This window comes from Curcuma longa, unplaced genomic scaffold (assembly GCF_044706935.1).
Source record: "Curcuma longa cultivar G26 ecotype Majalengka, Jawa Barat unplaced genomic scaffold, ITB_CL_G26_1.1 contig_21037, whole genome shotgun sequence".
In the NCBI taxonomy this organism is placed as follows: Eukaryota; Viridiplantae; Streptophyta; class Magnoliopsida; order Zingiberales; family Zingiberaceae; genus Curcuma; species Curcuma longa.
This window is the reverse complement of record NW_027431543.1, coordinates 38,034-61,825: the sequence shown is the minus strand read 5'-3', so window position 1 is coordinate 61,825 and position 23,792 is coordinate 38,034. Positions and strand designations below refer to the sequence as shown.

The 23,792-nt window shown below is 36.6% G+C and overlaps 2 protein-coding genes across 2 annotated transcripts; both read right to left on the bottom strand.

Moving 5' to 3' along the window:
* Positions 1–451: 451 nt before the first annotated feature.
* Positions 452–9,634, bottom strand: LOC141817565 (uncharacterized). Its single transcript, XM_074705205.1, has 4 exons — positions 9,001–9,634; positions 1,942–2,061; positions 786–842; positions 452–691 (listed from the first exon to the last, which is right to left on the bottom strand). The coding sequence occupies exons 1-3, from the start codon at positions 9,559–9,561 to the stop codon at positions 816–818; spliced, it is 708 nt and encodes a 235-aa protein (XP_074561306.1). The 5' UTR covers positions 9,562–9,634; the 3' UTR covers positions 452–691; positions 786–815.
* A 9,541-nt stretch (positions 9,635–19,175) lies between these two features.
* Positions 19,176–22,094, bottom strand: LOC141817567 (uncharacterized). The gene is made up of 11 exons (XM_074705207.1): positions 21,724–22,094; positions 21,494–21,596; positions 21,373–21,386; positions 21,068–21,286; positions 20,878–20,949; positions 20,651–20,740; positions 20,532–20,570; positions 20,347–20,451; positions 19,970–20,135; positions 19,546–19,655; positions 19,176–19,470 (listed from the first exon to the last, which is right to left on the bottom strand). The coding sequence occupies exons 1-11, from the start codon at positions 21,931–21,933 to the stop codon at positions 19,384–19,386; spliced, it is 1,215 nt and encodes a 404-aa protein (XP_074561308.1). The 5' UTR covers positions 21,934–22,094; the 3' UTR covers positions 19,176–19,383.
* Positions 22,095–23,792: the final 1,698 nt, after the last annotated feature.

Here is a 23,792-nt window from a genome sequence, read left to right as displayed (position 1 = left end):
ATAGAATAAGTAAATAATGTATCATTCAACCAACATCAAACTGTTAATGAAATACTAAAAAAACCCCTCGGCTTCTGATGGTGAAATATGAAGCGTGATAATCAAGCCATGAAGGTTAGGTTAGGGAGATCAAAAGCATATATTGTATCAAATTCTAGGAAACACTTTGCAAAACTAAATAGGAGAGGAGGCATAATTGATGTGAATAAAATTGCCTATTAATTATCATCTTAGATTTCTAGCTTCCTGATAGTTGCATGATAAGATAATTCCAATAATTACCTACATTTCTGCTACCACAATTACAACTGCCGCCTCCTATAATTCGGAGGGTTGCCATTCGGCTGCAGCTGCTGCAAGCAACTGAAAGCTTCCAAGCAAGCAAAACCCATCTGCATCATGATCATGTAAAAAAGCACAAACAGGATGAATAAAAAAGTTCACACAGGTAAAGCAGTAATGGCACGATGGTTCGACACTGCGATATTTTACATAATTCAAAAGGCTGCAATCTCATCTTAGCACTTAATATTAAGAGTTCCACAATTTCTTAGTGGTGGTGGAGAAAATAAGTACAAGTGGGGTTTGTAGCTTATAAATCTACCCATCTCTCCATAATCAGCAGATCACATCCATAAATGAGCTTCTAGAACGATCCAGACATCAGATGAAGGAAACAAATAATCCGTACCTAGCAATGAACATGCATCCTTTATGAAAAAAAAAAACACAATTCACAACTGTATAAGATAGCACAAGAAACCGAGGGCTAGGAGAAAAGTAACCTGTATTCTTTAAATAAAAATTGCTCCAGGTCACTCAGCAGCACCAGCAACGCCAGTCTGCATTCAAAAATTATTATCAATGGCAGTACGATTTACACGAGAATGCTTTCCAAAAAGAGCAATATGTCAATGCAAATGCACATATATCATTGACAACAAACTTTTAGATCTACCTTTGTGACCCGAAATTTAAAAAGATGAATCAAAAATAAGTTACCACATCTTGTGTTGAAAAGAGAGAAAAACAATACCAACTAAAGACTCTTCCTCCACTTCTGAATAAAATGACGAATAAAAAAAATAGGTTACCACCCACACAACATACACGCACCCACACACCATGCATGTGTGCATGGTGTGTGTTTGTGCACACGGACACCATATCCATGCTACATGTAAATAATTGTTTACTAAAGAAAACAAGTTAATTTTTTGCTAATTAAGGAAAGATTAACACTAGAAATTAAGACTTCATTACTGGAAATAATAGTAAGAAACAGCTAAGGTCAACGGGAATCACTAGCTTCTAGTGCCGTAGAGCAATAAAAAACTACAATACTCAAAATTCACCTTGCATAATCTTTGTTCTCATTCCTATAATCATATATTGTGATTCTTGAAAACACATTTGGTCTCCATAGAAGTAAAGTCGGGGGTCAATATCATATCACTATTACTCTTTAATACATGCATCACATGATAATGTTATTCTAGTGTTAAAATACCGCCTTTATTATATGCAAAAGGATTTTTTTCTTGCATTACAATCCAACAATATTTCCTCTTTCAGCAAGAATAGAATGATTGTAAACCATCCTAATCATGATTCAACGTCATATCATGAAACAAGGGTACCATGATGAATAATTTGACTAATGATTTCACAGCTGCATTAGCTTAAGTTCAAGGCTTGCATATCATCTACATTGAAGTATACAACCACACACTTACAAAAAGAAAACCTTACTGGTGTCAATTATAAGGTTAAGTTTGGTTAATGCTTAGCTGGAAAGATCTGGATCTTTATGAGCCTAGTTCATAAAAACTGTACTTCATCTTGTTAAGAACATTAAAACATACTGTAGATTAATACCTAAATCATCTGTGTAAAATGTTGGGCACGGAAAATTTAGAAAACATTTCTCTGCAAATATACCTGGTTGAGGGGGTTGTCAGGGGATTTCTTCCAAAGCTTCCATATCATATCCCTGTATTGATTAAAGGTCAGGCCTGGTTTCTCTTCCTTCAATTTGGGAAGCTCTTCTTCTTCGAATGCCTATATCAACACACATTTAAGGACAAATAACAGGAAACACAAAAAGGAAACTAATCAAACGAAAAGCGCCTGAACAAGTAATGCCTCTCCAACAAATACCATAACCTGATTTCATTACATGCAAACAATATCAGAAACATAATTTCCTATTTAGCGTGTAATGGCAACTTATCCATCAGAGAGAACAAGTTTTTCATGCATGAGGAAAGTTTTGATGACAAAAAAGCAACGGAAATCCACTGCCTCAAGAATAAAGCAAATTCTTGCACCTAAAAAAGTGGCAGAGCCTTAATAAAATACCATTGGAATTATTAAGACTAAACAGCATACAAATACAAAAATAGTAATATTTGTAACAATATAGATAGCTGATAGAAAAAAAAAAAGTCATTGGTTAGAATCTAATAAACAATTACAGCTCAAACATGTGGAAACTCATACGACAATATAGAACTTGAATTACTTATGAAAGATTCACTTGGAAGTGAACTAGGATTAATACATAAAACTAGCACAGTCTTTTCACTTTTTCTCAAATTTAGCACAGCCTTTTATTTTATTTTTTTCAAATCATGTAAGAATCTAGCAGCCATTAAAATTTCATCAGACTACCTAAAAAGTTGGCATGGCACTAATATGGCATTAGGCCAATTTAGCACACATGTGCTTAAGTCTTTTTTCATCAAGATCAAAAGTTTCTATATATTGTTGTGAACATCACTGAAACTATCTTTGTCCATAAGGTGATACGGATACCAAATATTAACCTTGTAAGTTGGTCTAATGCCATGTGAGTGCTACATCAGCATTCTGACAGTGGATGGAGAATTGGCCTAATGCCGCCCCTAGGGCATAGTTGAGTTGGTTATGACGGAGCAGAGTTGCTGAAGTGAGCAAGGGTCGAATCTCGACGAAGCCGAGGCAATGCCGTCCTCCGTTGTAGTCAACTGCAGCTTTCCAATTTACCTCCTCACAGATAGTCGTAAGGCCGACCGTGTGGGACTGCTGGGGTGGCAGATTTCACCTGCAACTTTCCGATTTACCTCCTCACAGATGGTCGTAAGGCCGACCTTGTGGGACTGCTGGGGTGGCAGATTTCACCTTTGCTGAAGAAAATTGGCCTAGTGTCACATGAGTGTTACATCAACATTCTAATGGTGGATGGATGGAACACATACTAAATTTCAACATGGTCTATAAATGTTGTGCTAGATAAAAGAAAAAAGGCAGGTCGTGCTAGATTCAAGAAAACGTTAAAAGGTTGTGCTAGATTTATATATTAAATCAATTGAACTATGTCTTAATTGTTGGTGCAATCGACCTTCAAGATTTTGATATTTGTTTGACAATATATTAAATGGGAGGTTGGTCAAAGTTGACCAAGTTGATGAGAGAATCCAAGCAAGTCAAGTTTGATTGGATGCTTGAAAATGAATTAGTGAGAAGTCCAAGCAGGTCAATATTGATTAGATACTTGACAATCAAGTGAAAAATCTAGTCAGGTCAAGATTGACCGGATAACTAGCAAGGGAAAAGCCCAAACAAGTCGAGGATGAATGGATGTCTAGCAAGGGAAAAGCCCAAGCAAGTTGAGAGTCACCTGATGCTTGGCAAGAGAAAAATCCTAAGGGAGTGAACCTTAAACAATGAGAAGTCTTGGAGGAGTGAACTTTAAACAAGAGAAAAATCTTAAGGGAGTGAACTTTAGGTAATGAGAAGTTTTGGAGGAGTGAACTCCAAGTAAGAGAAAAATCCTAAGTGAATTTTAGGTTGTGAGAAATTTTGGAGGAGTGAACTCCAAGCAAGTGAGACCAATAGGTTTGAGCGACCGAAGTAAAGTTTTCGATCGACCGCGTAGACCAACGTATTTGGTCCAATAGGTTCGAGCGACCGAAATAAAGTTTCCGATCGACCGCACGGACTAGTGTATATGGTCAATCAAAGTACAATGTTTTGCATTACTACTTCTATCAGATTGAAAGACAGTGAAGGCATGCCCTAATTGTGACAAAACACTTAGACGATAATCCGACTAAGAAACCAACTCAGAGTTCTAAGTCGAGACCATACAATCTAACTGTCAGATAAAATATGCATATATAAACTGTTCTAACTCTGTTTTGCAAAATTATTATTATGTTTTGTTTTGCATAAAAATAAAATTCTTTGAAATCAAAGGGTTCAGTCGACTGAACAGAGTGGTTCAATCGACCGATTAGAGTAGATAAGCACATATCTGTTTCGATTTGAGCTCAGAAGGAAATAAAGGTTCGACTGATCAAGAGGATCAGTCGAATGAACACATATGGAAAGCACAGATCGAATGTGACTGAATCAGCCAAAAAAGGGAGATTTGAGGTTCAGTCGACTGATTAGGATAATCAGTCGACTGATCAAGTAGATTATGTGGCATTGACGTGATCGGATCAATGCAAGCAAGAAAAGAATGGGGTCAGTCGATTGATAGGACGTTCAGTCAACCGATAAACCTTGAATTCACGCACTAAGACGGTAGGATTTGATTGAGTTCATCAGGAGGATCAGTCGACTGGAAAAAGTTTTAAAAAGCCTTGGGTTCCGAGACTCAAAAACAACTCATCTCGATTCATCTCGTTCATTGGCTATGTTGTTCTATGCAAGTACCGCTGCTAACATGCTGAGAGACTCTCCGACAATCAACAACAAAGCTCCATCCTTTAAGTTGTTGGTATTTTTATTTACTTGCATTTTATTTTAAAGAAATAGTAGCATGTTACTATCTTCATATCATCTATACGATTCTTCTCCCCCTCCGAAAGTTTTTCGGAAAGAGAATATTAGTCGATTGCCTATTCGTAATCGATCGAGGATTGCAGGCCTTGGATTACCTATTCATAAGCGATTGGGCCCGGGGGGGGGGGGGGGGGGGGGGGGGGGGGGTTAGACAAAAAAGAATCACTAATTAGCACACCGATTATGTATCACTCATATTCATTTTGTGTTGTTCTCTTTCTGTTCCCCCATCTTCTCCTAGTAAACCATCCAAGTAATCCAAGCCTTAGCATTGTAATGTTACATTTCATACATTCATCTTAGTTTTATTTACCATAATTTTAAATTTTATAAATCTTATCTCCACAATTCAAGCTATAATTTACTTGAACTAACTCCCATAAATTAGCACAACACCATTGAAAATAATGAATGTTATATTGTAGGGTACCATTATATGATAAGGACAGAGGCCAATCCACTGAAAGAAGTAATCTTATAATTAAGGAAAATTCATTAGATACACTCAAGTTCTAATACTAGTAACACAATTGATGTTGATCCCAAACAAGAATTGACAATGTACAAGATGGTAATTCAAAGAAATAAATGTATACGTAAACAATCAATAAAAGTAGGAATTAGATGGTACAACCACTTGATTAAAAAGACTATGAAGCTAATATTCAAAAACCCTCAACATTAACCATGTGGATAACAACAATAGTGTTCTTTTATTCAGGAATTAATCAGAGTTTCAGCAGTGAATCAAGTGCGTAAAGAGGTAGGATCTTTATCTCTGGGTTTTGGGTCTTACTCCATCAAATAAAGGTGTTGCCATGATGACCTAAGATTTAAGGAATTGTGCTTCATGGAAGCAAAAGGTGATTTTGCTCACCCCAAGCAACCCAGTATCGCTGGCCCCATAGCAAAATATAGGCAGGTAAATCAAGTACGTAGCAGACCCTCAGGAGGAAGGGCATTCCGCGGCTGTCAGCCTTGCAAATCGAACTCGTGCCCAAGGAAGCAAGTCTACCTCCTGGGAACCAACTACGCTACGCCCTGGGGGCAGGAATTGTGCTTCATGTATTTTGTCATTATAGCCCAAAATTATAAAACCTTGGTGTTTTTCTAAATCTTTAAATGAGGGGGAAATCAACAAGGATGATCTCCATTTGCCTAAATAATAGAGTGAGGATTATAGTGAGAGTTTTTAAGACTTAATATCGAACCTCTTGATTCTTGTACCAAAAGGGCACAGTTGACAAGTTAGATATGTTTACCTAATGGAAGTAGTTTAAGTTGCTATAATTGTCGTCAAGTGATGCTCCATGGAAGGAGTTGCTAAAAGTAGAGGTAGCAAAACGGGTTGACCAAGCTCAGGCAGCCTCTTCAAGTGACATGTTGGGCCGAGCTTAACATTAATTGACACGGACATTAGGGTCTAACACCTAGCACGGGTTCAAGCTGGCCTAGACCTAACCAGGTTTTTTTTTAAAAAATAAAATAATATACAAAAAAGGAAAAAAAAGGGAACAAATATATATATAATTAATAATATATTTTAAATTTTTTATAAATTTTAAATTGTCTTCTAATTTCATTTTTTAATTTTAATTTTTGACTGTTCTTAAAAAAATTTATATTTTGTAAATTTGTAGGCTAGGCTCAGCATGGAGGCTATGTTCAACATGAAGTGCTCAACATGACTCGTGATCAGGCCATGTCCAACCCAACCCACGGGTCCAGCAACCTCTGCCTAGCTTGGCCCAAGAATCATATCGGATCAGGCTTGGCATGACCCAAACCCTATTAGACCATGTGTCAAGCCTAACCCAAACCAAACTGGGTCGAGCTAGGTCTTGACGGCCCAGCTAGATTGTCCCTTTTATTAAAAGGAGAGTTATGATAATAAATATTGGAGGAGAAGACAAGATTTTAAGGCTAATCTTTTGATGATTTTAACCAAAATAATTGGGGGGCAATTCCTTAATGTTAGTGAATAATGTGGTGTTTAATAGGACCCTGTGCCTACCTATTAACGAACTACTCTAACATCTATTTGTTGCTACAATATCTATTGCTACAATGGGCGATTCTAAATAACTACTGGATTGAAAACCTTTCTTTGCCTTAACTATGTCTGGTGGTATGTTAGAGAATCTTATTTGGAAACCTTGATGAAAAAACAAGTTTGACCTTCTTAAGGTTTTTACGTGCTTGTTTGGTTCACTTTATCCATTGACTCTTATGATATACTTCTTTCACATATATATTATGTTTACTAATTGTTCAAACTACAAGTTACATGCTATGCATATTTTCCTTATGCTTATTAATTGCTTAACTTTCATTGCATATGACTAATATTATAACTTAGTATTATTATCTCTTTACAATTGATTACATACTGTGGAATATAACATTTAAATGCTAACCAGAACCAATAGAATGATTATTGGATATAACAGAAAACATGATTAAATATGCCAAATGAAACAAATAAAATGGATACTTGATTAGGGCCTAGACTAGCTCGATGACTTGCAACCACAAGTATCATATTACCAGTAATCTCATTGGATCACTAGTAAGTGTTCGAAGTGGTATACATTAGATATTGAGCATGTATTGTGTACCTCTTGATTGCTTTAAAGTGTAGAGGTAACCCACAAGTTCACTAGGCTCATGTTTGCTTAAAAACATAAAGCTATCTAAAATAATGTAACATGGTGCATCATAAAAAGACATCACTTACTACATAATTTGTTATATTTATTCAACACATGTTACCATGCAGCTATTTTTGCTATCATACATATTGTTGCATTCCTTTTTGCTTTTTCCTTTGAATTTACCTCTTGTGAACATGCATTTCATTATTGGATCTCACGGAGATTTCTCATGCGAATCTTCAAAGGCCTTGCTTGCTTTCTTTTCTTCTTGCACATTATTCTCTCATAGTATTGGTGCTAGTTAATGTTTTTTCAATATGTACAAAAAGAAGAAGAAAAAAAAGACAGCCCGATGCACAGCTCCCACCAACGCCAATGCAGGGTCCTGGGGAAGAGTCTATCATACGCAATCTTACCCTGCATTGCAAAAAGTTATTTCCATAACTCGAACCCGTGACCACTAGGTCACACGACAACAACTTTACCATTGCAACAATGCTCCCTTTCTTCAATATGTACATAAACAATTTATAAATAAAATATGCTTCTTTATCTATCATTTGTATGCTCTATGTAGGTGAGTATCTGGGAATGAAATTGTCATAATGACAAATGGATCCCATCCCATCCTAAGAAATCATTTTTGTAGATTCAAGTGCATCCAATTCAAAAAGCAGATGATACTTCTAAAATTAAGACTAGAAACAGAGACTAGTTACAACCTTTCCAAGAAATTAACGTGATGATATCTTAAATCCACCAAGGAAAATGGAATCCAAGGAAAAAAGAACATGACTACCAATGAGGTTGTAAATGAGCAAGTCAAACCAAGTTTTGTATTGTTCAAGCTTCTTTGATAAGATAAACAAGCCAAATCAAGCTTAAAATTTACCAAGTCACTAACAGTTGTCCAAACTTAGCTTGGGTTCTTTCGTTTTTTTGTTAGCTTGAGCTTGGTTTGGGTTTGGCTTAAGATTGGTACATTTAGATATTATCAAGCTCTTACTTCAAACTTTTTTGATTATTTAAAATTTGTATATATTTAAGCTTGTTTAGTTGGCTAGTGAGCTTCACATTACAAGTTTGTTTGTTCGTTTTAAGAGTTGTTTTTATTTATATGTTTATTAAGAGTTTTATTGATGAATATAATTTACAAGTATTGTTCATGAACATTGTTCGCGAGCAATTCACAATCTTTCTTCACAAACATTAATTAGTTAAAGCTTAACACATGTATTCAAGTTTGTTCATTTAGTTTAATGAATTATTCAAACTTGTTCATTAATTGACCTTGTGCATATTGAACAAACAAACAAAAAAAAACTCTTACCAAGCTAAACACTTGCAAGGGAACTTTGAGTTTATTTACAGCACTAACTACCAATAAATATGCATCCAAAAACGCTTGCATAAAGTTTGTCAAAACTTCACACAGCTACCTAGTGTCACCTGAAAATTTGCTAAAGTTTGCTGCAAATCTGGTCAAAACCACAACAGAAAGAGGAACGAATACCTTGAACGAAGCCTTGAGCCTCCTCTCTGGATGACGATCGGCTGGCAAAGCGGGCTCCGAAAGAACCATCTTCGCAATCGCCTCGTCCACGTTATGGGCCTCGATGATAGAGTCATCACGATTGGTATTCTCCACCATCACGATCCGATCGTACTCCTGCTCGTCGGCGGTTCGGCTCTGGCGCTTCTTGGCGGCATCAGCGGTCTGAAGGATGCGCTGTTGTTCCTCCTCGCGGCGGCGCTGGAGTTGGGCCTCAGTGACCTTGGGGACGGGAATCGAGACGCGAGCGGCCTTTGGGTCGGGCCGGCGTCCGGCGGCCTCCAGGTCACGTTGCTCCTGCTCTGCGATCTTGCGGGTCTCGGCGCGGCGAGCCGCTGCCTCCGCGCGCTTCTCCGCCTCGTCCTCCCGCTTCTTTGCAGCACGGGATTTGGAACCCTCCGCATCCCGCCAGTACTTCTCCTCTTTCTCCTTGGTCTCCCGTTCCTTGCGATCCGCTTCAGCGGCGCTCCGGCGGGCTCGCGCCTCCTCCGCCTTCGTGTTCACGCCCATCTTCTTCGGCATCGTCACCGTCGACTCGTGCTTCCACCGGCTTCGATCGATACGATACACTGCGTGATGTCCTATTTAGGAAACAGGGGAAGGGATGATCGGAGCCCAATAACCAAAGAAATTAAATGAATTAATTATATTATTTACTACCTAAAGCATCTGATTTATTAGTAATAATAAATTGAATGATATAATATTTTGAAATAGAAAATTATTAATTTCTAATAATAATAAATTTAAATGTGATAATATTTTGAAGGGATAATTGGAATGTTCTTTGTTCCTGTTGAGATCTGCTTCCGGATGTGCAGCTTCTTCAACACCTCACTTGAGTGAGCTTGGGTGGAAGGGAAGGTGTAGCTCCTGGGACCTGCACCCACAAACACCATGAGGAGGAAGGCCAGGAGTTGTCCCGGCGCGACCACTCCGATGTTTAAGTTAGTTTATGTCGAAGTAGGACGAAAATGAGAGTGGAAAGGTTAGGGTTTGCGAGATTGTATACCTCCTCCAATACAGAACTAACCTTTTATATAAATTGAAGGTGTTATGTCACATCATGGATGTGATTGAAGTCTCATCACCGCTATGAATGTGTTAGAAGGCATGGTATAGTCAACGTATATGTCCCGTCGCTGACTTACATTTAATGGGGGTCATGTCACACACGTCCGTTGAAGAGCTGCCATGATGAGTTACAGAGGTGACAGGAGGACATTCACAACCGCATGATGGGGAGTGGTCGTTGGGAAAGAAAGAGAAAAGCCTGTCTTGGGCCCGGGCAGAAAGGCTAAGCCGGCATGTCTTACGTCCGAATAGATCGAGTCGGCTCGGAGCCGTGGTGTCGGAAATCTGGCTTGATCCGGGCTCTGCGACGCTCCGAGCCCGACTCGAGGATCCGGCTCGGATCGGCCCCGAGTAGTCTGAGTGGATGTTGTCTCGATCTGGTTACGGCTCCGTTGGAGAAGTACAGTCATCGAATCCGGCGAGACTCGCCTCGGGACCAGGGTGCCGGGGATCCGGCTCAATCCGAGCTCTGCGACGCTCCGGGCTCGCCTCAAAGATCCGGCTCGACTCGACCACGCTGTGGGCCAGACCTGATAGATTGCTTTCAGACTTGACTAACCGCGTCCTACTTCTTCTAACCATAACATTCTCTATTTGGTTGTTCTTCGAAAAAAAAAATTTTCCTAACTTTAATCCATTTGTTTCTTCTTTGTAATGATTAATATAAAATGTTTATTATTGTGTCATGCAGATGAAAAAATATTTATCTCTTGAAACTTATTCAATAGAATCTCTATTTTTCCAATAAGCAAGTGTTGGCAACCATGCTCCAGACATGTGATTTTGATGTTTCACAGTATTTAAATTAAGATGGATAATATTTTTTGACAATCATGTCCTAGACTTGTAGTTTTCCAATAAGCAAGTGTTGGTGTTATATTATCGAAAATTTCAAAATACTAATTTGTAATTTTTATAAATGTAAAAGCCTTTTTTATAAAAGCACAACTTATCATGGGATTGTACTTGGGGTTGCTACAAGCGTATAAAGGATAATATTTTGTTAGTCCTTTCGGCAAATCAAATTTAGATTTTCTCGTCATACTATTTGGTGTGCTATGTTAGTTCTTGTGGGGCAAGTTAGGAGGGACGAAATTGATAAGGCTTGGAGAAAATTTTATTTCATCTTCGAGTCTTGGATACCCTTACTAAATCTTATCACTTCACGGTATAAAGCTCTAATGATATTAAATTTTTTTCCCCTCATTTTTGTATTGCATGTTTAAGGAGTTTCTTTAGTTTCGTATAATGTAGGGTGAGTTATGATTAAGCTTAAAGGTGCATGTGGGATTAAATAAGCATTCATCAAGAAGCTCGCATTTGAGATGAAGTTTTCTTGCTTGTTTCGCTATACCTACCTTGTGCATGATTTAAATTTTATGAAAATAAATATTATAGAAAATAGAATTAATTTTAATCTTATCTCTATTTTTATTGCTTGATTATTCTTTATCATGTTGCTTGCCCTTTTATTCCTAGTTAATACTTATCTATCTTGTTTGTTTTTTATTTGAGATTTATAACAAATTAGATTACCTAATCATGTTAATTAATAAAGTAAGAAACTAATTATATCAATAGTTTAACTTCGCATTTTAAGAGTTACTCTAGCACTGTCATTAATTAACAAAATAAGAGATGTAATAATTATATTTAGAGTTTTGAACTTTATGTTTTGAAAGAGACACATTATCATTGACATTAAATTGTCAAGATAATAAATGTAGTACTTACATTATAGAGCTTCGACTCTGAATTGTGTGATTACTTGTAGTCTTCGATTTTACTTTTTACGATTTTGCGTGATTACTTGTAATATAGAACGGTTGACTTCGTGTACAAAGATGACTTTTGAGTTTTTTCACTTGTTCATGAGCTTTGGCTAAATTGAGATAATTTTTCCTCATAGAGTGAATTGTAAGTCGTTCACCTTATTTTTATATGAGACACTTTTTGGATGTGGATTATTTTTATGTGAGACACTTTTCGGGTGGATTGTAGGTCGTTCATCCTATATATGTGTTTTTGTATATGTGCATTCATATGATGTATTTTGTATTGGGTGGAGTGTGGGTCGTTCACCTCATGGACATACGATACATCTCTTTCAGGTGGATTACAGGTCGTTCACCCGATCTATGTATGTATATGTGCATACATACAATGTATTTTGTTACGAGTGAATTGCAAGTCGTTCACTCTCATATACGATGCATCATTCTCGGGTGGGTTGCAGGTCGCTTACCTTGAGATTTTCATTTGTACATGATGTGTTCATATTAGGTGGAATGTGGGTCGTTCACCTTTACTTATACAACACATCCTTGTTGAGGATATTATATATTATTCACCCACTCAATATGTTATGTTGACTGTTGGATAAAATAAGACATAATGTGAGTAATGTTGAAAAATAAAAAATTAAGGAGAATTGATGAATATAATTAAGAAGATAATAAAAGACGAATGTCAAAGAAATATAAATTATAAATTATGTTGTTGTCCTTTTTGATTATATTTTCATGCACATCTCGTTTATCTCCACTTTGTACTTTGTGTTTACTCTCTCTTTTCTTTGACCCCTAGGTTAATTGTTGAGATATATATATATATACACGCTAGTGAAGTTATTTCAGAGGTATGCATGTAGTCAGGTTATTTAGTTTTACTATATATTTTGCTCTGACATTGTTACAGTTCACGCGCGACGAGCGAAGCTAGCATTGCGGCAAGCCTAGTTCGTGCGGGGTGTGACAGTTGGCAATTATGCCCCGAAGCAAGTGTTGGCCTTTACATCAACTTGATATCGAGAATGTTTTTTTTTTGGAGATCTTTAAAAAGAAGTGTATATGGAGCAACCTCCTAATTTTTATTGCTCAGGGGGAGTCAGAGCAAGTTTGTCATCTTCAAATGCCTTTTGTATGGTTTGAAATAGAGTCCTCGTACTTGATTTGAAAATTTTGATATGATGAAGAGCAAATATGGTTATTCTATGTTCTACAAGTAATCAGGAGCTAGTATCATTCTGTTAGTTGTGTATGTGGATGATATTGTTATTGTTAGGATCGGTGCGTTCGCTAGAGGGGGGTGAATAGCGCTTTTCCGATCTTTCTCTACAAGATAGTTAATGGAAGCAAATAATAATAAGAAAGAAAAAGATCAAACGCTAACCCGGTTATTTACTTGGTATCCACCTCAACGAGGTGACTAGTCCAAGAATCCACACACACCGCCGACGATTCTACTATGAAAAATCTCCTTTTCAAAGAGCACTTTGAAGGCGGAGAAACCTTTACAAATCGATCTCTTCCTTTCACAGGATGTTTAATGAAGTTTAGAGGAAGAGGAATAGAGTTTACAAATATTGGAGTTCGTGCAAGAATGTAAGAGAATGAATCACACCTTTTCCAATCGTCAAACTGCGTTTTTATAGAATTTCGTACATCAGTCGACTGCTCCAAGGGCCAATCGACTAATGGGCTTCAACGACACTTTAATCTGCATTTAATCTGCCAGTTGTTGCCCCAACGATCACCTAGCAGTCGACTGCCCATGAGCAGTCGACTGCTCCAGTCGACTGATTTTTTCTGTGACTTCGGTATGCTCCTGATCAACCACCAGTCGACTGGTCAATCTGATCAGTCGACTGGTCTGTCAGTCGACTGGTGATGAACTGGTCAGTCGACTGATCAAGCTAAAACTCTCCTTTCAGCTTCTTCTTCAGCCCTTAGCCTTGACGCAAGCCTTCAAACATCTTCCACAAGCCTCGTGCTCTTCCTTGCACTAGCTTGAGACGTTTGCCTCAGCTTCGTCATGCTAGTCTTCCTTTGCCAAGAGGCCGCGCCTCCGGGACTTCATCTTTTGCCAAGAGGCCTCGCCTCCGGGACTTCACCTTTGCCAAGAGACCGCGCCTCTGGGACTTCACCATTTGCTAAGAGGAACTGGAAGTAATGCTACAAGAGAATCTCATCTCTTAAGTCTTTTATTCATACTCAGTTTCACACGAAGGACTTGCAGGTGCTAAAGTATTTCTTAGGTGTTGAAGTTATAAGGAGTAAAAAAGATATATTTTTATCTCAAAGAAAATATGTCCTCAACCTATTAACTGAGATAGAAAAATTGAGGGTAGAGCCTTCTAGTGCTCCAATGACTCAGAACATGCACTTTATAGAAGATGGAGAACTATTTGAACATCCTGAGAGATATCGAAGATTAGTTAAAAAGTTGAATTATCTTACTATAACTCGTCTATATATTGCACATCCGATTATTATTGTAAGTTAGTTTATGTCATCTCCAATGGTAGAGTAAATTTTATGTTACTTGAAAGAAGCACCTGGATGAGGTATCATGTATGTAAATCATGGATACACTCATATTGAATGTTTTTCAAATGCAGATTGGGCATTTCCAAAATGGATAGAAGATCTATTTCAAGTTATTGTATCTTTGTTGGAAGAAATTTAATCTCATAGACATGTAAGAAGTAAAATGTTGTGTCACGATTCAGTGCAAAGTCAGAATATATATGGCTATGACACAGCCTGTGTGTAAAATAATGTTGATATATCAACTCATGACTAAAGTAAGATTTAAGCCTTCAGTACCAGCAAAACTATAGTGTGATAATTAAATTGATCTTCATATTGCATCGACTCTTATGTTTCATAAGCGAACTAAGCACATTGAATTAATTGTCGTTTTATTCGTGAAAAGATTCAACACAACTTGATTTCTACCGGATATGTGAAGACTGGTGAACAACTAGGGGATAGCTTCATAAAAACTTTAAATGGAATTCGGACTGATTATCTTTGTAAAAGTTGGGCATGATTAATATCTATGCTCCAACTTGAGAGGAAGTATTAGTTGTATATGATACAATATTAGTTGTATATATCTATTAGCTGTCAATTATGTTAGCTCTTGTTAATTAGCTAATATAATTGTAGATAGTTTTCTAAGATATATTTTTAGTCTTGTATATAAATACACCTCATCTTTTAATAAAATGTATTCTATTCTTTTCATCTCAAATATCAATAAGAAACAAGTTGTAAAAGGCTTCTCCGCGGTATTCGAGAAGGACAATATATAGTGGTGATAGTTCGTTAAGACTAGATCTTGGACGTAGTTGCCTTGAGAGACAATGAACCAAGTAAAATCGATCATATGTTTGTTTGTGTTATGGTATGAGTTTGTTTCAAGTTTCTACTATGCAACCGCATCGATGGAGAAGAGCTATTCATCCCTCTCCCCCCGAGTTTAGCTCATACCAATTCTAACAATTCCAATGCACTAAGAAATCTAAGCATCACTAGCATAGCATTGTAATTCTATCTTTTTTCTTGAGCATTTTTGTTTTTCTTGGTAAGTGATACTGCAATCATATTCTAGTTTGATTCTATTAGATTGGGTGTTTGTGTTTTGATATTGGTGCAATCATGTTTGAGCAATGTGATTAAGCTGAATGTTTATATTAAGTTGATATGTCAAGTATGTTAAGGGTGACTTGATACTTGATATTAGATGAAGTTTAAATAAATCAAGGTTAACTAGACACTTTCATTAGGAAGTTCAATAGGTATTGGGAATAAAGAAAGACTAGCTGATAGTTGTAGGAAATTCCAATAGGTGTTATATTGGAGAAAGTTTTGATAGGTGAAACTAAGGCTAGACAAATGGAAGTCATAGTGGATCAAGATGGATCTAAAACTAGGCAAGTGGAAGTCCTAATATGTAACACTACCTTGAAACTTCATATAAGTTGTTACTAACATTAATAGACAATTGTGTTATACAAGTCAGAAATCATTACTAGAAACATTTGAAGTACAACAACCATAGGGCAAAAGTTTAAATCAGCTGTACAACCACTCAACTAACTAGCTATGTAACAGTTTAATATACTATATATCTCGTATCTACATCACCATGGTATAATAGTTCACATAATCACATATGCAATCGTTGCATCATTGATGATGCAATAACTTGTTGGGAAAAGAAAGTCCCACAATGAAATCCTCATGAAGTTCATATCCTTCCTTGCCTATAAATAGAGATGCATGTTTTGTTTTCCTCAGTTCCTCTCAACTATTTCCTTTTTCCTCTTGGGAGTTTCTGAGGGTTGATATAAGCTAGTGAGGGCCCTTAAAGCATGGTTAAATATCGAATTACTATCCAAATCGAGTATAGCTCAAATTTCTAAGGGAGATGGTTGATGGCAAAGAGACAAATTCGAGAAGTAATAGTCTATCCTTTCCTTTAAGTTTTAGTAATTAGTCTGTATTTTAGTAATTAGTTTCCAATTTAGTATTAAGTTTTGGAAATTGGCTCATATTTTAGTAATTATTTAGTTTCTGCATTTATAATTAGTTTTGGGGTGTGTAGTTTATACTTTAGGAACTAATTTTGATAATTCATAGATATTTTAGTAATTGGTTTTGATAATTAGTTCATATATCTAGTTATGATGAGTAGTTATAATAGTTAATTCAGTTTTTATAATTAGTGGTTAATTAAAGATTAATAATAGATAGATGGTAATGGATAGGACTTAAGAATGCTTAATTAGAAAAGTAATATGATAGAACTATAAAATGTTGGAATAATGATAGTAGTTAGTCTCAGCACTCGACTAGGTCTAGAACAGTAAAAGTTTGCCTTAGCAAAGATTTAGTATCTCAAACATTAAGAATAATGATCGCAAACTAGGGCCTTGACATTAGACATAATCACGAAAGTTGATCCATCAAGGTACGTATATACAATATTATCTTAATAGCATGATGATTGCTTGTCTATGTGCTCTTGAATGCTCTTGTTCTTACCTTGTAATGCATAGCATATTGCATCACAATTTATTTAACTACTAGTCTTGATACTATTTGTGCATGACTTAATCCTAGGGAGGCCCTCAACCTTGTCTTGTTTTGACTCTTATTTGGTTGTATCAATGGTAACCTCTTGGGGTTGTTAGCGTAGCGATGCAAAGCTACCACGATACTCTTGTTTTGACATGGGATATATATGGTTAGTACTAGCATTCGTAGGCTAACGGAGCGTGCTATTGGTCCGCTTCGGAAACCCACTAGCCATTGAGCAATGACACACCCTTCTTGGTATACTCATTTCACCTCTAGCATTGTATCATTTGCATACAAAGTTTACATCATTACTAAATGACATACATGCTATTTTACTAATATGTATATACAACCTGTTCTATTTCAATGGGACAGATTTGAAGATAGAGGCTAGAGACCATTAGAAGGGTAGTGATGGTGTGAGCCATAGGGATGATACTTGAGGATGACCTTCTGATATGGTTTTGGGTGTAGGCTTGGCATAGGATCGAAACATGTATTGTACAAATTATGCATGTTTGTTTTATTTCTAAACTATGTATTATTTGTTTGTATGTTAAGCACACTTTTGTTTCATAAATTGATTTGTTAAAAACAAAAAACAAAAAAACTTCTTACATAGGTTGTGCCCATTAATTAGCAACTAATTTTGATTCTTAAAAGATTAACAAACTTATATATGCATTAATCATTTGGTGAGGATGTTAGGCGTTACATAACACGCCAAGGAGAACCTAAGGCAAGGCAAGTGGAAATCTTGATAGGCCAAATTGAATCTAAGGCTAGACAAGTGAAAGTCCTGAAAAGCCAAAGTTGATTGACACTAGGCAGATGATAGAGTCTCGGAGGCTAGGCCTCTTAGCAAAGCAAAATCTAAATAGGTCAAGGTTTATCAATACTATATAGATGAGAAAATCCCACAAATAAAGTCTCTTGGCACAGGAAGTACCAAAGGCAAGGTCTCTTGGCAAGATAAGTAAGTCTCCAAGGCTTGGTCTCTTGGTAGAAAAGTCTAGGTGAGATAAGAGTCTACGAATAACCTGTTCTTTGGGTTTTCAATAGACATAAGTGATTGGCCTTAGAGTTGGTCAAAGTTGATGATTTAGTCGACTAAATGTTGGATTCGGTCAATTGATGGTTGAATCAACTTAGATTGAATTGCTAGTGAATAGAATATTTTTGTTCGTAGGTTGTTGACCAATCGATTGAGAGAAAATTAGTCAATTGATGAACAAGAGAAGTTAATTGATGGAACAACATGAATTTATAAGAAAGACTGTTGGCCTGATGAGATTGACTACAACCATCAAATGATTTAGATTCTACAATAGATCAGTCGACTAGATGGAAGACTAGTTGACTCAAGTCTTTGTTGGGGAGCCAGCTGTTGGGACCAGTGTGAACAGATGACCAGTATGCTAGAGGAGGGTGGGGGTGGGTTGAATAGCAATTCTTCCTACCATATTAGCTTAGACAAGAGTATGGAGTGGAAAATTAAAGCGAAGTAATAATACAAATGTTAACATGTGGATTTACTTGGTTCAAACCCTCGTTTCTATTCTATAGTGTATGATTCTTCTACAAATCACTTCTAAAAGCCCCACTAGCTTTCTAAAATATTGTTCTTATAAGAGAATTACATGTAATAGTGCACATTTGGAAAGGGTGCTTTACTAAATGAATGCTAATATGGAGATGGTTTGGATCCAAACTAAAGCAAGCTAACCATTTAACATCATGTTTGTTCATCTTGATCATTGATGCCCCGAAGAGGATCTTGAATAAAGGGCAAATGGAAAATTGAATCAATGGAGTTGTTGTAAATTGTTTGCCTCAAGGTTAAAGGTTATCAAACATTGCCAATCATACATTGCTGTAGGGTTATACAGCAACATTGGTTTATTGAGCCGTATAAACTTTAGGAAATCCTCCTTTTCTTACATGCTTTATTTTCTTGAATCCCTTGTTCTTTTAATGTTCAAATATGAAGTTGCTTTAGTGTAACTCAAGTTACCAATGAATTCTGAGTGAAATACTTTGTTCATACTATATCGTTTTCAGGAAAAATACTGTGAACAATATCTGCCAGATTTTATGTTGTTTGGGGTGCATAGTTAATTTCTTGACTAATAAACTAGTTATTCAACTGTGTTCATGTGACTCAGAACCACTCTAACATGGATTAATGCTCCACTAATGGCAGCATATCTCTAATACACAACAAATTTACCAGTTATTCTTGTTTCTGAGGGAGAAGCAACTCAAAACATGTTCAGTAATTAGCAACAATGAGAATATGTGAATACAAAATCGAAAGTTGCAATCAACAATTAAGCATTAGATGTCAAGCTCTAAACTCCGGGAGATGCTGCATCTCAGCCATGAGGAGCTACAGATTACATCACTGGCAAGGTACAATAACAGGGTCCATGGGCATGGAAGGATTTCTGTCACACAACTCTGGATCCATTGTTATGACTTCTTCATCCTGATCAAGGAGGAGAAATGTTTTTGAATGTGAAATCTAAATAATAAATAGAAAGTAAAATAGTTCAAGGTAAACCTTGGCAATGTTTCTGAAGTAGGTTGTGTTGTAGTTGCCTGTTGGGAAGAAGGCCTCAATTAGGTCTGCTAAAACCAACTGCGGCTGCGAGATGGCTCCATCAAACCAGTCTTGGAACACACAGAACATGTTATATGATGGGGAGAAATTTAGAGGAATGAAAAGAACTAAAAATTGTGAAACTCTGAACTTTGATGCCATTACAAGTGTGTTTTGAATAGAATCAGTTCCAAAAATTGCAATCAGAGTTTGAGCTTTGTGCCAATTTTGTACCAAGATTATACTAAGCCAATTCAGTCAAGTGAAATTTATAGTCCAGTTGGTTTCAATGGCCATAGTCTTGACATATGACAAAATTGACATGATATCGACGGTGATGAATTCTTCAAAGCCACCCTGATGTATGCACTTTGGATAGACTTACCGAGAACAGCAGAGTTGTAAACTCTCTTATCGTATCTCCATACCCTTTGGTTGGTCAGAAAGGCAAAACGGGAGTCATCTTCGACGTCCATGTTCTCAAGAAATGTGGACAACTTGTACACTTCAGGCTGTGCTACATATGTCTGATCGATCACAACATCCACTGTCTGAAAACATAAAGGAATATAATCATTCAATTCTTGAAGTACTTCATACAGTAGCTTTTGGTGGTGATACACATCATGAAGTTAATTATTTCATTGGCTGATTGGCTGATATATAAGAATGGTATGAATACAAAATCAAGTAAATGATCACTAGTAGGCGTCGAAACAAAGAATTTTGAGGCACCAAAAGAATCTTGTGATCAAAGCTTACACAAAGGATTGCATGGAAGTTGTCCATATCATCTGGATCTGAAACATTGTAGCTATTTTCACTGATAGTGTCATCAATGTTCTCTCCTCCTGCATCCCTTACAAACTTCATTGTAATACATAAAATAAGTATATAGTCCGCACGCTTCGATCATATGAGTTTACAAGAGCTGCGAAATTCCTAACCTCTGATTTGAAACTTTCTTTGGAAAATGACCATACTCCCTGCACAGGTACAATAACTGATCAATGCAAGTTCCATAAAAAGTGTACCAAAATGCACTAAAACAGCACTTAGGAAAAACCTGGTTATACACCACCCATGCTACAATGGGCTTGAACTTGGATGTAAGATTTGCAGCAGCTTTTTTTAAGCACATGTAATTTTCTTTAACCTGCGATATTTAAAGATGTGACACAGATATTCTCTAGATGACAAAACCTTAAAAAATTATAAGTTAGACCTTAATCAGACATATTTTCTCAAATTCAAGAATGAAATTTCTTAATTGAATAGTTGTTCTGGCCTTACAGCATCATAAACTGAATTTGCTCTGACTTCTGAGTTTGTAAAGGTTGCTAGGTACTTGATCCACTCAGCTCTCTTAAGACACCCATATACAAAACCAACAAACTCAATTAGAAGTTTTTTTATTTCTTTCTAAGCAAACACAAGGACAGTTTACATCTCTTGCACTGATATTTTATATGGTTTGCGGTACCTGTAATGGAGTTCTTTCATCTAGAGGTACAAAAGCAGCAAAATTGCAGGCTTGCTGTTGTTCTACATTGCTGATGAAATGTGCAGAGAATTGGGACAGTTGTTGCATGTCTGTCTTTCTAACTAGTTGGATACCACCACTAATGTAAGATTTGAGTAAACACTGAGAAGTAATTTGATCTGATGTCAATCCCTTGAAGCTCTCAAGGAGGCCCAGCAACTACAAGTTACATGAATTAGAAAGGAAGAAACACAGACAGTGAAGGCAAATGTTTAGACTTCTCAACAAGATAGTGAATTTCGCACCTCAAAGAATGACACTGCAAAGGTACAGTGTGAGAAATAATTAGTGTTAAACAATTTTCTAGAGAAAAATCTTAGAATCCAAAGACATAAAACGGCATGCATGCAACCATTTAACCAGTACCTGGAAATTTCGTCGTGTCAACAGAGTAATTTGAAAGTGGGACGACGAAGGATTTGATCCTTCCAGTGCAATACTTTGTTCTCGCAGCCATCCTCGAATTACTCTTCATGTGCCCCATTCATCGAACCCCAAAGCGGAAGAAGCAGCCATTGATGATGTTAGAAATTAGCAGAAGCAGCAAAAAAGCTTAGGGGAGGCTGGGAGCAGGGAAACTAATTAACTAATCTGACCTGCATGAGAAGATAGCTTTTGCCATCGACGCTGTTCTTGATGACCTTGAAGCTCTGGCCATAGTAGATATGGAACAGCTCGGAGTCATCCACCTTGGAGATGTTGCCCACCACCGGAACAGCCTTCGCCGCCGCCTCCGCTCGCAGCAGGAGCTGGCACAAGGCGAAGAGGAAGAGGAAGAGGAAAGGTAACAGAGCAGCAGGAGCCATGGGGGCTTTGTGGCCAAGAAGCAGAAGCAGTAGGATAGGGGGCGATGTAGCGGCAGCAGCATTTGTTGAAATCACGCAGCGCTTTTGGTCTGTCGGCTTGGAATGGACTTGATAGTTTATTGTGGGAAGAGGAAGGAGCCAAAAGCAAGGAGGGGAGTTGGTGTCAGTGCCCGTGACTCCATGGAGGCATGGAGGAGAGGAACGATATATCCATGTGGACTGTTCTTTTTGTCTGCGTGCAGTCTGGTTTTCGATTCCGATTCTCTCAAGGTGTTTTTGGTGTTCGTGCATGCATGACCCGCCATTTCTTCTGTCTCCCACTTTTGAGGTTCTTCTATTGGGTCGTTCACGATTCATGATAGGCAAATGATGACATGTTAGATGGTGATCATTTAACTATGAGATTTGATGACACAATTCATGTAGTGCATATATACTTGTTTGTCACACATCTATGATCAACTTATATAAATAATTTTTATGAGCTTTTTGGTACCAACTTTGGCACATTAAATGTTTGATAATAGGTAGGTTTTATGTATTCAGGAGTTCTATGATAACATGATTATGTGATACATCGAAGTTGGTTAAGTATCAAATTTTGAGATATGAACTTTGATACACACGATTGGTAATTAATGTGTATTGATATTGTTGCTTGGTAACATGTTTAAACAACACATAGAAATTGGGTTAGGCATCAAACTAGAGGATATGAATATGAACATACTAGTTTGACACTGTAAATGTAGGCATTACTCTCAAGTTTTATCATAAACCCTCAAAAAACCTTAGATACCTCTTGACTATGTATATAAACATATTAGAAGGGGAAGTGAGATGTTCGGATGATATTTTAGCATATTTGTGTTTGTTATGATGCATAAAATAGATTAAAAATGCATCCTTAATCATATAAATCAAGTGTATTGAAAGACCATTGGAAAACCATATACCTAATTAATGTGCATGCTTATCTTTGTTGAATTTTTTTTTAGTTGGTTTAAAAGTTTATGTTTCTCATGATCGAATGCTACTTTTGATACTAAATCTCATAATGATCATGGAAACTTAAAAGTTGTTGAATCATGATTTAAACATTCCATAATTCATATGGATTACAATTCTCACTAGGATATAGTTGCTTGATATATGGTTTGACACTTAAATCATTGAAAGTCTTAAACACTTTCCATTTTTTGCATTAATATCATGATAGATAAAGATTTTATTTGAAAATATATTTTTCTTAGATTAAGGTCACCAAAAAATATGTCCATACCAAATTTTATGATTTTAATTTTGTTTACAATTTTATATGAATTTGTAAAATTCTCTTGCTAAATTTTTTAACATCTAGTTGCTCAAATCATGTACTCGATTGATTGAATATGTTCATACAAATAGTTTAGTCAATTGCTCATAATTTATATAGTTGCATCAAACATAGGCAATCGCATCTTGATTTAACTCCACCCTATCTAGTCGACTAGAGTCATTAATCCAATCAACTAGAGGCAAACAACCTATATAAGGAAACTCGAAGTTTCATTCTAGCCTCTCTCCCAATTTCTTTCTTCTAGCCATTTTTAAAGCCCCCAAGCTCTAACTATCTTTTTTCGACCTTCTTTGATCTATGGAGGCAAGGGAATGAATTTCACAACACAAATTTCTTTCTTTTTGTATTGCTTTTAAGTCTAGCACTAGAATCATTTACTATTTGTTTCTTATGCCATGCTTTGTTGTTTATGCATATATTTATGGTCATTTTTATCCATTGATATCCTTTCTTTGCTTCAAAATATGCTATTTTTTGCATAATTTTTTCTCATCATGTATCATGGAATTAGATTCCCGAA

Bases quoted from the DNA above. Each gene is read 5' to 3' on its own strand.
- LOC141817565 (XM_074705205.1), bottom strand. From the start codon at position 9,561: ATGCCGAAGAAGATGGGCGTGAACACGAAGGCGGAGGAGGCGCGAGCC. The intron at 2,062-9,000 runs GTATTCGTTCCT...GTGTTGATATAG, and splicing joins GGCTCAAGGCTTCGTTCAAG to GCATTCGAAGAAGAAGAGCT. The intron at 843-1,941 runs GTATATTTGCAG...TTTTGAATGCAG, and splicing joins CTGACAACCCCCTCAACCAG to ACTGGCGTTGCTGGTGCTGC.
- LOC141817567 (XM_074705207.1), bottom strand. From the start codon at position 21,933: ATGGCTCCTGCTGCTCTGTTACCTTTCCTCTTCCTCTTCCTCTTCGCC. The intron at 20,741-20,877 runs GTAAGGCCAGAA...TAAATATCGCAG, and splicing joins CAAATTCAGTTTATGATGCT to GTTAAAGAAAATTACATGTG. The intron at 19,656-19,969 runs GTAAGTCTATCC...GTGTGTTCCAAG, and splicing joins TTACAACTCTGCTGTTCTCG to ACTGGTTTGATGGAGCCATC.